The 15,397-nt window shown below is 33.8% G+C and overlaps 1 protein-coding gene across 4 annotated transcripts in view; it reads right to left on the bottom strand.

Moving 5' to 3' along the window:
* The window catches only part of LOC145670524 (uncharacterized), a 341,846-nt gene that overhangs the window by 51,219 nt on the left and 275,230 nt on the right, over nucleotides 1-15,397 (bottom strand). Inside the window, exon 1 of one of the 4 annotated variants that reach the window (XM_081739298.1) lies at nucleotides 5,184-5,391. The exons of 2 other annotated variants lie outside the window; for them this stretch is intronic. In XM_081739298.1, the coding sequence (XP_081595424.1) occupies nucleotides 5,184-5,220 (37 nt within the window). In that variant the 5' untranslated portion in view covers nucleotides 5,221-5,391. Of the gene's footprint in view, nucleotides 1-4,737; nucleotides 5,157-5,183; nucleotides 5,392-15,397 lie in introns of those variants that run through there. One more of the 4 variants, XM_081739301.1, reaches the window with a different exon arrangement.

The following is a 15,397-nucleotide window of genomic DNA, read 5'->3' as shown; positions in this document are numbered from 1 at the left end:
GAAATTAACCATTCCAATGTTCATTCAGGGTTGAACATTGAGATTAATATAAATAAATTTATGGCATAATACATAATAAATTATCCATATTTACTTATGAATTCGCACTGATTAACTCAAAACACACACACATACATATTATACGAGAATACTCTACGCCTAATGGAATTTTCCCAGAAACATTTCTTATAGACTATACAGGGTAGCCCAAAAGTAGGTATACAGTACCGTACTGATCAGCTTATTGTATTTAATATCTCTTGTTTTTGTTATCCATCAAGTAGGCTTCAAGTTTCTTTATTATTTGTTCTTAATGTGTTTTTACTTACATCTTAAGCTCGGAAGAGCCGAATCAAATAAACCCATTAACTAGAATGTTATACTTGATCAATGCAGGGGTGTATACCTATTTTTGGGCCACCCTGTATTATATGCTTAATGTAATGTTAAATATAATAAAAATCGTTTGAGGAAATTGTATATCTTTATTTTCATACTCAAGCTCAAGCAAATTATATTTACTTTTTGGAGTAGTAAGAAAATTGAAATTACCCCCTGCCCTCTGGAGGATCTTATATAAACCTTAAATAAAAATATATGTAAAAATAAAATTTAAGTAAAATTCTGACACATTGAACGATAGACGAATAAGAACGAGCACTATCTTTCTTGGTATGTAGAGGTCATAAAACATTTAAATCCGTTGAACTCTGTATTCTTTTTTTTTTTCTAAATCACGATTACTATACTTTCCTATCGTCATGTTGCTTCATAGTACAAAAAAAAAAAAGTTAAAATTTGCATGTTTTTCGAATTTTCCAATGAAGGAAATTTTGATACTTTGTTATTATAGTTTATAAAAGAAAAGTCATCAATTTGTATATATATATATATATATATATATATATATATATATATATATATATAAATTGATGACTTTTCTTTTATAAACTATAATAATAAAGTATATATGCATAGATAAAATGAGTAGACCCTATTGTTTGCTTTATCCATGCACAAAACATTTTATTATTTACTTAAATACATAAAACTTAGTTACTTCCTAAGTTGTTCCTTATTCATAACAAAATTTTTAAGTATTTTATTATAGATTTAATATTTTACGTCGTACTCAGCCAACCTTCATGGACGCTAAGGAAAATTATTTTGTGGTTTTAGTTATTTTTATTCATAAAAGACAATTAATATAACAATGTGTTACACTTCCATTACAGATACTTCAAGAAAGCGTTTTGAAAAAAAAAAAAATATATTTTGAACAAAACAAGAATGCTGCTAAGGAACAGAAGGTTAATTTCGGTAGCGTTACATGGTTGGGTTATTAAAACGAAAATGATAAGAAAATCTTTAGTTTAATGTTCCAGTGTAAGCTAAGAGAGACGGATTTTGAATGGAACTAAGCGATTATGAGAAAATTGGTGGAATGACAATATAGGAGGAGAATGGAGAACTCCAAGAGGTGAACATTCGGGAGAACCATTTTTTTTAAAGTTCACCGCAGTTAATTGTCTCTTAATTCTGCGTAATCCAGTCCGAGGGAGACACGAACACAAGAACTTCGAGAACAGTTAAAAAAATGCGCATGCTCTTTAGGTGGGCTTGAATTCCCAACAAGTTTCGCTTCACAACCGTCAGACCTACGTTTCAGATCCCTTGATTATATCACACATCCATTAAGCCACCCATCTTTATACGTTATTAAAGATATAAGAAGTTATTATATGAATAAATTCAGTAATTAATACAAATCTTTTCAGTAATTAAAATTACAATTATGTTCAAACAACTATTAATTTTAATAGCGGTCAATCACTGTTAACTTCATTATCAACAGGTTTCTACGGTAAAGTTCTCTTATAATTTTAAAACAAAAAGATGACCAAAAAAAATTGGCAATGTTTTGTTGTAATTCTTACTGAAGTATCATATACATAACACCGTTTTGTCGGACTACCAAAAGTCTTCAGTATATAATAATAATAATAATAATAATAATAATAATAATAATAATAATAATAATAATAATAATAATAATAAATTTAGCATGTTTCTTTTATTACTATGATTTTATGTATAAAGTATTTATTTTATAATTATTTTCTTTCTTCATTTTGTAATTATTCTCGGCGCACTTGCGGCTGTCAAGCTGTTGTTGCCAATAATGTGCTTAAAAATTATTATTATTATTATTATTATTATTATTATTATTATTATTATTATTATTATTATTATTATTATTATTATTATTATAAAAAGTACACAAATATTTAATTTGCAACTACTGTATATGTAACCGGTAGATAACATAATGAAGTTTTAACAGTTGTGAAACTAATACAGAGTTGATTAATGAATGATTTTGTTCAAATACACACATTGCTTGTTACTCAAATTACGTATTGAGGTCGGGCAGACTTCGAAGCACTTGGGCGATTTTTATATAAGTAAGGTTTTGTCCTAAGTCTTAATGTAGGGAAAGAATTGGTAGATAGTTTATCTGGTAAACAGTTCTGCCAATTTTTATCGTAGAGAGATTTGCGAAGTAGGTCTAACATTGATTCTCGATTCTAAATAAAACCAAATTTTATTACAAAACACATATAGGTGTATAAAAAGGCATGCCACTCGCAGTACTACAGCATATATTATAACGATAACACATAAATATGTATATGTTGATGTGGACAACAGTCCGTATCGTATGATATCATTTTTCTTTATGGCCAGACCAGAACATTTAACTTGTTAAGTTTTGCGGCGAGATACATATAAACATGTTTATCTACACAGTTCTGATATAATATGAAAAGAAGGTATTAATAGTGGATGTATTCTCAATTATAAAGAAGTAATTTTGTGAAAAAATAAGAAAGGTAAATGTCAAAAATCTTCGGAAAATACACCATTTAAATATATTTTATCTTGATTGGTAATATTGAAACATTTAGTGAGTAAACTACGTTTTGATTAGTTCCACAAATTATAATATAACGAATTTAGGGCTAATATATAGATGTTATAACATTTGAAAGGATTTAACACATAACGAAACAACGAATAATGTTTCTGAAACTGAGATTGACGAATGAAGTTACGTTAGGTCTCGCCCATTAATTGAGAGGATAAATTTAAAATGTAGTCGGTGTCTTACAAATCACACTTTTAGTTGTAGAGTTTAAACTTGTTTTATATATATATATACAGTGGCGTATTTAGGGGGAGGGCTTCCGGGCTTAAGCCCACCCCGAAATCTTACTTACTATAGTCAAGTATATGAAATATCTTGCAGAATTTTCACATTTTCAGGCAAAGCCCCCCCCCGAAAGTTAGCAAAGCCCCTCCCGAAACAAAATCGTAAATACGCCACTGTATATATATATATATATATATATATTGGTACTAAACTCAACACTTGTAGAATTTTTATGAAAATTTGAGCAAAGTGTGTAGCATTTTCAAAGAATATTTTGGGGAGATTAATAATTTTCTTTTTCCGTTAACAATTTTTATTAAATTTTATTTATTTACGAATATACACGACTAGAGCTCCTAAAGTATTGACTTAGCTAAGTTTTGCTATTAGTTTAGTGATGTTAATATTTTACTTCATAACTTACTTTTAAGACAGGGCGACAAGACATCCGTTTTTAACGGGATTGTCTGTTTTCACAGAAAATCGTCCTCTATTCCGACAAAAATGCAAAATGATAGAAAATGTCTCCCAGTTTTTTTTTTTAAGTGTCCCGTTTTTGACTCGTTGTTACATACTATAGTAGGAATTTCTTCTATGGACTTATATATATATATATATATATATATATATATATATATATATATATATATATATATATATATATTTCAAGAAAGACCAACCCTTCTATAGATAACTCAATCATTTAAAGAATGACACCCCTAATTCTAGTTCTGTTAAATGTTAAAAAGCGATTAAAAATTAAAATTAGAAGAAGATTAAATACATGAAACTCTGATAAGTTTTAAAAGGTACTTTTTCCTTACTCGCATCTATAACAACAAAACAGTGACTATATTTAGGTAAATTTCAAATTATGTCAATTAGCCAAATGTCCCGTAATTATTATAATTACGATTATTTTGTAAGTTTAGTCACCCTATTTTAAAATATCAGAAAGCCTCCGCTGAAAGCATTTAAACTCTTAATTCGAATACTCCTATTAAAAGGTCAATGATAAATGAAATCTTTTGTTTTACGTCCCACGCTTATGGCTAAAGGAGACGGCGATGATGAGAAACGAATGCAAAATTGTGAGATGAAGAAAGTAGGAGGACACGGGAGAGAATCCCGAGAAAACCCACGCACACGGTGTTTGTCCATCACAAAGCAGGAACTTAATTTATATTACGAGCTACAACCTATTTCTGTATTAAGTTAACTATTTAGCTTTAAAAAAAAAAACGGAGAAAAGAACTCTTGGTTTAGCGTGTCATGTTTTGTCCTAAAGGAGACGTTGATGAATAAAACTGAATGACGAATAAAAATGTAGGAGGAAACTGGAGAAACCCGGGAAATCCGACGAACACGACATTATCTACCACAACCGCACGTTCATTCAACTAAGTTCGTTATATGATACTGTATCATTTCTTTTCACATTTTTGGTCTTCTTCTCTTATAATGTAAATTCATGTTATAGCATAAACATGTTAATAAATAATAATAATAAAAAAATAATTTACCTCATGAAGTTCTCGTAGCTAACAGATAATAAGTTGCCTCAAAATAAATGCGATTAATCATTGTCACTAGTAACTAATTTTAATTAATTATAATTGAAGACAGAAATTAAAACATAATGAATCCATTCAATCACTCACTGAGGACGACACACCACACAATATATTGTTGCTTGCACTTGCTTTTAAAAAACACTAAATCAAAAAATAAACACCCATCCATTGCAGTGCGCAAACCCATTCGAAATGTCAACCGAATTATTCTGGACCAATAATAACAAAGAACGCAACCCGGTTGGTCAGTGCGCACTGCGAGGAGGAGCACTACATGTAGAGGGGGAAAAGTGCGCGTTTTACCTCCCCTCTCCCCTCCAAGTCCTTGGTAATTTAGGGTTGCAGTGAGCGAGAGGTAAAAATGGTTGACCAGGCCGTGACAACTTGGGACTTACCTGAGCGAGGTACGTTGTCCAGAAACGAAAGGGCCATTCCGTGCACTAAAGATGGAAATGATGCGTGTTTTCACTCCCAGAAGTTCGGGCTCCGCCGCTGACGGTGTCCTCGGGAGCCGCTCCGCATTGTGGAAAAAGCTCCCCACAAAGAGTCAGCCGGGCTTTTCTCCAAGAAGGCAACAGATAAAAAAAAAAACGACACCGCACACTCCGTCCTCTCACCAGGCGAGTCGCCAAGACACTGCCCTACACCAACACAACACACCAGCTCTACGCAACGGAGGAAAAAAAAAAAAAACGCTTCCACTCAGAATCGTACGAGGAAGCAAGAAGAGAAAAACTGCGAGTAGGTCTATCCGCGCAACAACCGCCTAACAGCTCCTGCTCGTTCAGTGGAGGGGGAGCGCACGTTCTCCTTCATCGTATCACACCTGCTTTTTTTATCTTCCTTTTTATAAAAAGAAGACGCAAAAAAAAAACAACAAAGATACTTGGAAGCAAACAAATAACGCTAAACATTACGGCTATTGCCTTCAGGGGACGGAAGATATGGGACACAAGAACAAATAACTCTCTGAGAAGAATTAAATTGAGGAATTGGGTGAATGGGAGGTTCATTAGTCTTTTGACCACGCCCCACCAAAGGAAAGTAGTGTGCATTGCATTTTCACAGAGTACGAGGAACATATTCATTCATACGTATACTCTGTGGTGTGACATGAACGCTACTGCCTAGGTATACTATTTGGTATATCTTCCTTTAAGTTTTGTCTCATGTTTATGCCGACTGAGCCAAAGGAGATGGTGATGATATGAAGTGAATGAAATGGTGGAATGGAGAAAGTGGGAGGAAACGGTAGAATCCCAAGAAAACCCACACACACGATGCTTGTCCACCTAAAAACTCTCTTGGCGCGAGCTGGATCGAACCAAGGACTTCATACACCAGAGGTGAACGCCCTACCACTAAGCCACCGTGGTCCCCTACTAGGTATATCGACTTTCCTTTTTGATATTTTGTTTTTAAAAAATGTCTTTTGTTTATTGAAGTTTAGCATCTCTTTTCAGCACCAACATTAGATGAGACGTAGAGCTATATTTAAAATGGGGGTCACGGTGGCTCAGTGATAGAGCCCTTACCTGTGGTACACGGGGTTCCTGGTTTGATCCCCGATCAAGTAAATATGTGGTGAACAACATCACGTCCGTGAGTTTTCCCGATGCAATCCCGTTTCCTCCCACGTTCGCATTCCACCAATTCTTCGATCATCATTCACTTGTCTTAATGATCATCTCCCTTAGCCTAAAGGGTATAATTGTGGGACGTTAAACTTAAAGATTTCATTTTACTGTTTAAGATGGAATCCGAACCATCTATTCAGTTCAAATTTCAATGTTCTCCAACCGGGAATCGAACGCAAGACCGTGTGCAACAAAGGTGCACGCTCTCTTTTTTCTTTTTTCCTTTTTCTTTCTTTTCTTTGTTAAACAAATCTTCCAGATTCGAGAAGGCAGAAACACACAAACTTCCAGAAGAGTTAAAAAGTCTGGTCTTCAAAACTTGAACTCCTAAAGGACTGTGCCTTGTGATCCGAAGCCGATCGCCAGAGACCATTCGGCCATTGCCCACGGGCCCTACACCAGCAGAGAAAACTGTGAAAACTATCTTTGGAATTATTGCGACAAGTTTCGAGCAATTAAATCCTCTTATAGGTATATGTATTTTTCTATATGCGAATTCAGTGTTTCTCAAAGCTATGCCAATCCAGTGTTTCTCGAAGCTTTTCAACTCTAGGCCCCACCTTGAAGGAAATTAAAGTTCACGTAACCAGAAGCACCAAAAAAAAAAAAAAATCTCCCTATTCTCCAGAACGTAAATTCCTATTACTGTTAACAAGATTAGTGCCTCCAAGCCTTTTTTGACATAACATATTCACGATGACGGGACACACTTAGTTTTGGTTAGTTAGAATTTAGCATTGTTATTTCTGATACAGGCATTGAGAGTCTTCATCCCAGCGAAATTAAAATACCGCTAATTTTACAGTAATTGTGTGATATGTTCAAATGGATAAAAGATAATCGAAATGTGGAACAAGAACGCCCTAGACAATGTCATTTTACATGAGATACCGTTATCACGACTCACTTATCTGTCTTCGTTTTCGAGCCATTTTGAAAATCAGCATTTATTTTCGCGTTTCTAAACAGCTGAAAACGGAAAGCCACTAGGTGACTTGTGATAACGGTACCTCACGCAAAATAATATTGTCTAGGGCGCTCTTGTTCCACATTTCAATTGTCTTTTATCTATTTGAAGATATCACATAATTACTGTAAAATTAGCGGTATTTTAATGTCACCGGGATGAAGACTCTTAAAGGCTTCACGGTAAAAATGCTAAAGTCTGTCTTACAAAATCTAGACTTGTGGGTTTTCTTTTGAAATGAAACGAAATGAAATATTCCAGTTTAACGTCCAACGATTATGTCCTTTAGTCTAAGGGAGACGGATGATTAAGGCAAGTGAATGATGATGGAAGAATTGGTGGAATGAGAATTATTTCTCTTCTCTTATAAAATGAAATCTTTTAGTTTAACGTCCAACGATTATGTCCTTTAGTCTAAGGGAGACGGATGATTAAGGCAAGTGAATGATGATGGAAGAATTGCTGGAATGAGAATTATTTCTCTTCTCTTATAAAATCAAATCTTTTAGTTTAACGTCCAACGATTATGTCCTTTAGTCTAAGGGAGACGGATGATTAAGGCAAGTGAATGATGATGGAAGAATTGGTGGAATGAGAATTATTTCTCTTCTCTTATAAAATCAAATCTTTTAGTTTAACGTCCAACGATTATGTCCTTTAGTCTAAGGGAGACGGATGATTAAGGCAAGTGAATGATGATGGAAGAATTGGTGGAATGAGAATTATTTCTCTTCTCTTATAAAATGAAATCTTTTAGTTTAACGTCCAACGATTATGTCCTTTAGTCTAAGGGAGACGGATGATTAAGGCAAGTGAATGATGATGGAAGAATTGGTGGAATGAGAATTAATTCTCTTCTCTTATAAAATCAAATCTTTTAGTTTAACGTCCAACGATTATGTCCTTTAGTCTAAGGGAGACGGATGATTAAGGCAAGTGAATGATGATGGAAGAATTGGTGGAATGAGAATTATTTCTCTTCTCTTATAAAATCAAATCTTTTAGTTTAACGTCCAACGATTATGTCCTTTAGTCTAAGGGAGACGGATGATTAAGGCAAGTGAATGATGATGGAAGAATTGGTGGAATGAGAATTATTTCTCTTCTCTTATAAAATCAAATCTTTTAGTTTAACGTCCAACGATTATGTCCTTTAGTCTAAGGGAGACGGATGATTAAGGCAAGTGAATGATGATGGAAGAATTGGTGGAATGAGAATTATTTCTCTTCTCTTATAAAATCAAATCTTTTAGTTTAACGTCCAACGATTATGTCCTTTAGTCTAAGGGAGACGGATGATTAAGGCAAGTGAATGATGATGGAAGAATTGGTGGAATGAGAATTATTTCTCTTCTCTTATAAAATCAAATCTTTTAGTTTAACGTCCAACGATTATGTCCTTTAGTCTAAGGGAGACGGATGATTAAGGCAAGTGAATGATGATGGAAGAATTGGTGGAATGAGAATTATTTCTCTTCTCTTATAAAATGAAATCTTTTAGTTTAACGTCCAACGATTATGTCCTTTAGTCTAAGGGAGACGGATGATTAAGGCAAGTGAATGATGATGGAAGAATTGGTGGAATGAGAATTATTTCTCTTCTCTTATAAAATGAAATCTTTTAGTTTAACGTCCAACGATTATGTCCTTTAGGCTAAGGGAGACGGATGATTAAGGCAAGTGAATGATGATGGAAGAATTGGTGGAATGAGAATTATTTCTCTTCTCTTATAAAATCAAATCTTTTAGTTTAACGTCCAACGATTATGTCCTTTAGTCTAAGGGAGACGGATGATTAAGGCAAGTGAATGATGATGGAAGAATTGGTGGAATGAGAATTATTTCTCTTCTCTTATAAAATGAAATCTTTTAGTTTAACGTCCAACGATTATGTCCTTTAGTCTAAGGGAGACGGATGATTAAGGCAAGTGAATGATGATGGAAGAATTGGTGGAATGAGAATTATTTCTCTTCTCTTATAAAATGAAATCTTTTAGTTTAACGTCCAACGATTATGTCCTTTAGTCTAAGGGAGACGGATGATTAAGGCAAGTGAATGATGATGGAAGAATTGGTGGAATGAGAATTATTTCTCTTCTCTTATAAAATGAAATCTTTTAGTTTAACGTCCAACGATTATGTCCTTTAGTCTAAGGGAGACGGATGATTAAGGCAAGTGAATGATGATGGAAGAATTGGTGGAATGAGAATTATTTCTCTTCTCTTATAAAATCAAATCTTTTAGTTTAACGTCCAACGATTATGTCCTTTAGTCTAAGGGAGACGGATGATTAAGGCAAGTGAATGATGATGGAAGAATTGGTGGAATGAGAATTATTTCTCTTCTCTTATAAAATCTAATCTTTTAGTTTAACGTCCAACGATTATGTCCTTTAGTCTAAGGGAGACGGATGATTAAGGCAAGTGAATGATGATGGAAGAATTGGTGGAATGAGAATTATTTCTCTTCTCTTATAAAATCAAATCTTTTAGCTTAACGTCCAACGATTATGTCCTTTAGTCTAAGGGAGACGGATGATTAAGGCAAGTGAATGATGATGGAAGAATTGGTGGAATGAGAATTATTTCTCTTCTCTTATAAAATCAAATCTTTTAGTTTAACGTCCAACGATTATGTCCTTTAGTCTAAGGGAGACGGATGATTAAGGCAAGTGAATGATGATGGAAGAATTGGTGGAATGAGAATTATTTCTCTTCTCTTATAAAATCTAATCTTTTAGTTTAACGTCCAACGATTATGTCCTTTAGTCTAAGGGAGACGGATGATTAAGGCAAGTGAATGATGATGGAAGAATTGGTGGAATGAGAATTATTTCTCTTCTCTTATAAAATGAAATCTTTTAGTTTAACGTCCAACGATTATGTCCTTTAGTCTAAGGGAGACGGATGATTAAGGCAAGTGAATGATGATGGAAGAATTGGTGGAATGAGAATTATTTCTCTTCTCTTATAAAATCAAATCTTTTAGTTTAACGTCCAACGATTATGTCCTTTAGTCTAAGGGAGACGGATGATTAAGGCAAGTGAATGATGATGGAAGAATTGGTGGAATGAGAATTATTTCTCTTCTCTTATAAAATGAAATCTTTTAGTTTAACGTCCAACGATTATGTCCTTTAGGCTAAGGGAGACGGATGATTAAGGCAAGTGAATGATGATGGAAGAATTGGTGGAATGAGAATTATTTCTCTTCTCTTATAAAATGAAATCTTTTAGTTTAACGTCCAACGATTATGTCCTTTAGGCTAAGGGAGACGGATGATTAAGGCAAGTGAATGATGATGGAAGAATTGGTGGAATGAGAATTATTTCTCTTCTCTTATAAAATGAAATCTTTTAGTTTAACGTCCAACGATTATGTCCTTTAGTCTAAGGGAGACGGATGATTAAGGCAAGTGAATGATGATGGAAGAATTGGTGGAATGAGAATTATTTCTCTTCTCTTATAAAATCAAATCTTTTAGTTTAACGTCCAACGATTATGTCCTTTAGTCTAAGGGAGACGGATGATTAAGGCAAGTGAATGATGATGGAAGAATTGGTGGAATGAGAATTATTTCTCTTCTCTTATAAAATCAAATCTTTTAGTTTAACGTCCAACGATTATGTCCTTTAGTCTAAGGGAGACGGATGATTAAGGCAAGTGAATGATGATGGAAGAATTGGTGGAATGAGAATTATTTCTCTTCTCTTATAAAATCAAATCTTTTAGTTTAACGTCCAACGATTATGTCCTTTAGTCTAAGGGAGACGGATGATTAAGGCAAGTGAATGATGATGGAAGAATTGGTGGAATGAGAATTATTTCTCTTCTCTTATAAAATCAAATCTTTTAGCTTAACGTCCAACGATTATGTCCTTTAGTCTAAGGGAGACGGATGATTAAGGCAAGTGAATGATGATGGAAGAATTGGTGGAATGAGAATTATTTCTCTTCTCTTATAAAATCAAATCTTTTAGTTTAACGTCCAACGATTATGTCCTTTAGTCTAAGGGAGACGGATGATTAAGGCAAGTGAATGATGATGGAAGAATTGGTGGAATGAGAATTATTTCACTTCTCTTATAAAATCAAATCTTTAAGTTTAACGTCCAACGATTATGTCCTTTAGTCTAAGGGAGACGGATGATTAAGGCAAGTGAATGATGATGGAAGAATTGGTGGAATGAGAATTATTTCTCTTCTCTTATAAAATGAAATCTTTTAGTTTAACGTCCAACGATTATGTCCTTTAGTCTAAGGGAGACGGATGATTAAGGCAAGTGAATGATGATGGAAGAATTGGTGGAATGAGAATTATTTCTCTTCTCTTATAAAATGAAATCTTTTAGTTTAACGTCCAACGATTATGTCCTTTAGTCTAAGGGAGACGGATGATTAAGGCAAGTGAATGATGATGGAAGAATTGGTGGAATGAGAATTATTTCTCTTCTCTTATAAAATCAAATCTTTTAGTTTAACGTCCAACGATTATGTCCTTTAGTCTAAGGGAGACGGATGATTAAGGCAAGTGAATGATGATGGAAGAATTGGTGGAATGAGAATTATTTCTCTTCTCTTATAAAATCAAATCTTTTAGTTTAACGTCCAACGATTATGTCCTTTAGTCTAAGGGAGACGGATGATTAAGGCAAGTGAATGATGATGGAAGAATTGGTGGAATGAGAATTATTTCTCTTCTCTTATAAAATCAAATCTTTTAGTTTAACGTCCAACGATTATGTCCTTTAGTCTAAGGGAGACGGATGATTAAGGCAAGTGAATGATGATGGAAGAATTGGTGGAATGAGAATTATTTCTCTTCTCTTATAAAATCAAATCTTTTAGTTTAACGTCCAACGATTATGTCCTTTAGTCTAAGGGAGACGGATGATTAAGGCAAGTGAATGATGATGGAAGAATTGGTGGAATGAGAATTATTTCTCTTCTCTTATAAAATCAAATCTTTTAGTTTAACGTCCAACGATTATGTCCTTTAGTCTAAGGGAGACGGATGATTAAGGCAAGTGAATGATGATGGAAGAATTGGTGGAATGAGAATTATTTCTCTTCTCTTATAAAATCAAATCTTTTAGTTTAACGTCCAACGATTATGTCCTTTAGTCTAAGGGAGACGGATGATTAAGGCAAGTGAATGATGATGGAAGAATTGGTGGAATGAGAATTATTTCTCTTCTCTTATAAAATCAAATCTTTTAGTTTAACGTCCAACGATTATGTCCTTTAGTCTAAGGGAGACGGATGATTAAGGCAAGTGAATGATGATGGAAGAATTGGTGGAATGAGAATTATTTCACTTATCTTATAAAATCAAATCTTTAAGTTTAACGTCCAACGATTATGTCCTTTAGTCTAAGGGAGACGGATGATTAAGGCAAGTGAATGATGATGGAAGAATTGGTGGAATGAGAATTATTTCTCTTCTCTTATAAAATGAAATCTTTTAGTTTAACGTCCAACGATTATGTCCTTTAGTCTAAGGGAGACGGATGATTAAGGCAAGTGAATGATGATGGAAGAATTGGTGGAATGAGAATTATTTCTCTTCTCTTATAAAATGAAATCTTTTAGTTTAACGTCCAACGATTATGTCCTTTAGTCTAAGGGAGACGGATGATTAAGGCAAGTGAATGATGATGGAAGAATTGGTGGAATGAGAATTATTTCTCTTCTCTTATAAAATCAAATCTTTTAGTTTAACGTCCAACGATTATGTCCTTTACTCTAAGGGAGACGGATGATTAAGGCAAGTGAATGATGATGGAAGAATTGGTGGAATGAGAATTATTTCTCTTCTCTTATAAAATCAAATCTTTTAGTTTAACGTCCAACGATTATGTCCTTTAGTCTAAGGGAGACGGATGATTAAGGCAAGTGAATGATGATGGAAGAATTGGTGGAATGAGAATTATTTCACTTCTCTTATAAAATCAAATCTTTAAGTTTAACGTCCAACGATTATGTCCTTTAGGCTAAGGGAGACGGATGATTAAGGCAAGTGAATGATGATGGAAGAATTGGTGGAATGAGAATTATTTCTCTTCTCTTATAAAATGAAATCTTTTAGTTTAACGTCCAACGATTATGTCCTTTAGTCTAAGGGAGACGGATGATTAAGGCAAGTGAATGATGATGGAAGAATTGGTGGAATGAGAATTATTTCTCTTCTCTTATAAAATGAAATCTTTTAGTTTAACGTCCAACGATTATGTCCTTTAGTCTAAGGGAGACGGATGATTAAGGCAAGTGAATGATGATGGAAGAATTGGTGGAATGAGAATTATTTCTCTTCTCTTATAAAATCAAATCTTTTAGTTTAACGTCCAACGATTATGTCCTTTAGTCTAAGGGAGACGGATGATTAAGGCAAGTGAATGATGATGGAAGAATTGGTGGAATGAGAATTATTTCTCTTCTCTTATAAAATCAAATCTTTTAGTTTAACGTCCAACGATTATGTCCTTTAGTCTAAGGGAGACGGATGATTAAGGCAAGTGAATGATGATGGAAGAATTGGTGGAATGAGAATTATTTCTCTTCTCTTATAAAATGAAATCTTTTAGTTTAACGTCCAACGATTATGTCCTTTAGTCTAAGGGAGACGGATGATTAAGGCAAGTGAATGATGATGGAAGAATTGGTGGAATGAGAATTATTTCACTTCTCTTATAAAATCAAATCTTGAAGTTTAACGTCCAACGATTATGTCCTTTAGTCTAAGGGAGACGGATGATTAAGGCAAGTGAATGATGATGGAAGAATTGGTGGAATGAGAATTATTTCTCTTCTCTTATAAAATGAAATCTTTTAGTTTAACGTCCAACGATTATGTCCTTTAGTCTAAGGGAGACGGATGATTAAGGCAAGTGAATGATGATGGAAGAATTGGTGGAATGAGAATTATTTCTATTCTCTTATAAAATGAAATCTTTTAGTTTAACGTCCAACGATTATGTCCTTTAGTCTAAGGGAGACGGATGATTAAGGCAAGTGAATGATGATGGAAGAATTGGTGGAATGAGAATTATTTCTCTTCTCTTATAAAATCAAATCTTTTAGTTTAACGTCCAACGATTATGTCCTTTAGTCTAAGGGAGACGGATGATTAAGGCAAGTGAATGATGATGGAAGAATTGGTGGAATGAGAATTATTTCACTTCTCTTATAAAATCAAATCTTTTAGTTTAACGTCCAACGATTATGTCCTTTAGTCTAAGGGAGACGGATGATTAAGGCAAGTGAATGATGATGGAAGAATTGGTGGAATGAGAATTATTTCTCTTCTCTTATAAAATCAAATCTTTTAGTTTAACGTCCAACGATTATGTCCTTTAGTCTAAGGGAGACGGATGATTAAGGCAAGTGAATGATGATGGAAGAATTGGTGGAATGAGAATTATTTCTCTTCTCTTATAAAATCAAATCTTTTAGTTTAACGTCCAACGATTATGTCCTTTAGTCTAAGGGAGACGGATGATTAAGGCAAGTGAATGATGATGGAAGAATTGGTGGAATGAGAATTATTTCTCTTCTCTTATAAAATCAAATCTTTTAGTTTAACGTCCAACGATTATGTCCTTTAGTCTAAGGGAGACGGATGATTAAGGCAAGTGAATGATGATGGAAGAATTGGTGGAATGAGAATTATTTCTCTTCTCTTATAAAATCAAATCTTTTAGTTTAACGTCCAACGATTATGTCCTTTAGTCTAAGGGAGACGGATGATTAAGGCAAGTGAATGATGATGGAAGAATTGGTGGAATGAGAATTATTTCTCTTCTCTTATAAAATCAAATCTTTTAGTTTAACGTCCAACGATTATGTCCTTTAGTCTAAGGGAGACGGATGATTAAGGCAAGTGAATGATGATGGAAGAATTGGTGGAATGAGAATTATTTCACTTCTCTTATAAAATCAAATCTTTAAGTTTAACGTCCAACGATTATGTCCTTTAGTCTAAGGGAGACGGATGATTAAGGCAAG

This window comes from Thermobia domestica, chromosome 14, assembly GCF_964235325.1.
Source record: "Thermobia domestica chromosome 14, izTheDome1.hap1.1, whole genome shotgun sequence".
Taxonomy (NCBI): Eukaryota; Metazoa; Arthropoda; class Insecta; order Zygentoma; family Lepismatidae; genus Thermobia; species Thermobia domestica.
The sequence above is the reverse complement of the archived record's forward strand: the minus strand, read 5'-3'. Positions and strand labels throughout refer to the sequence as shown.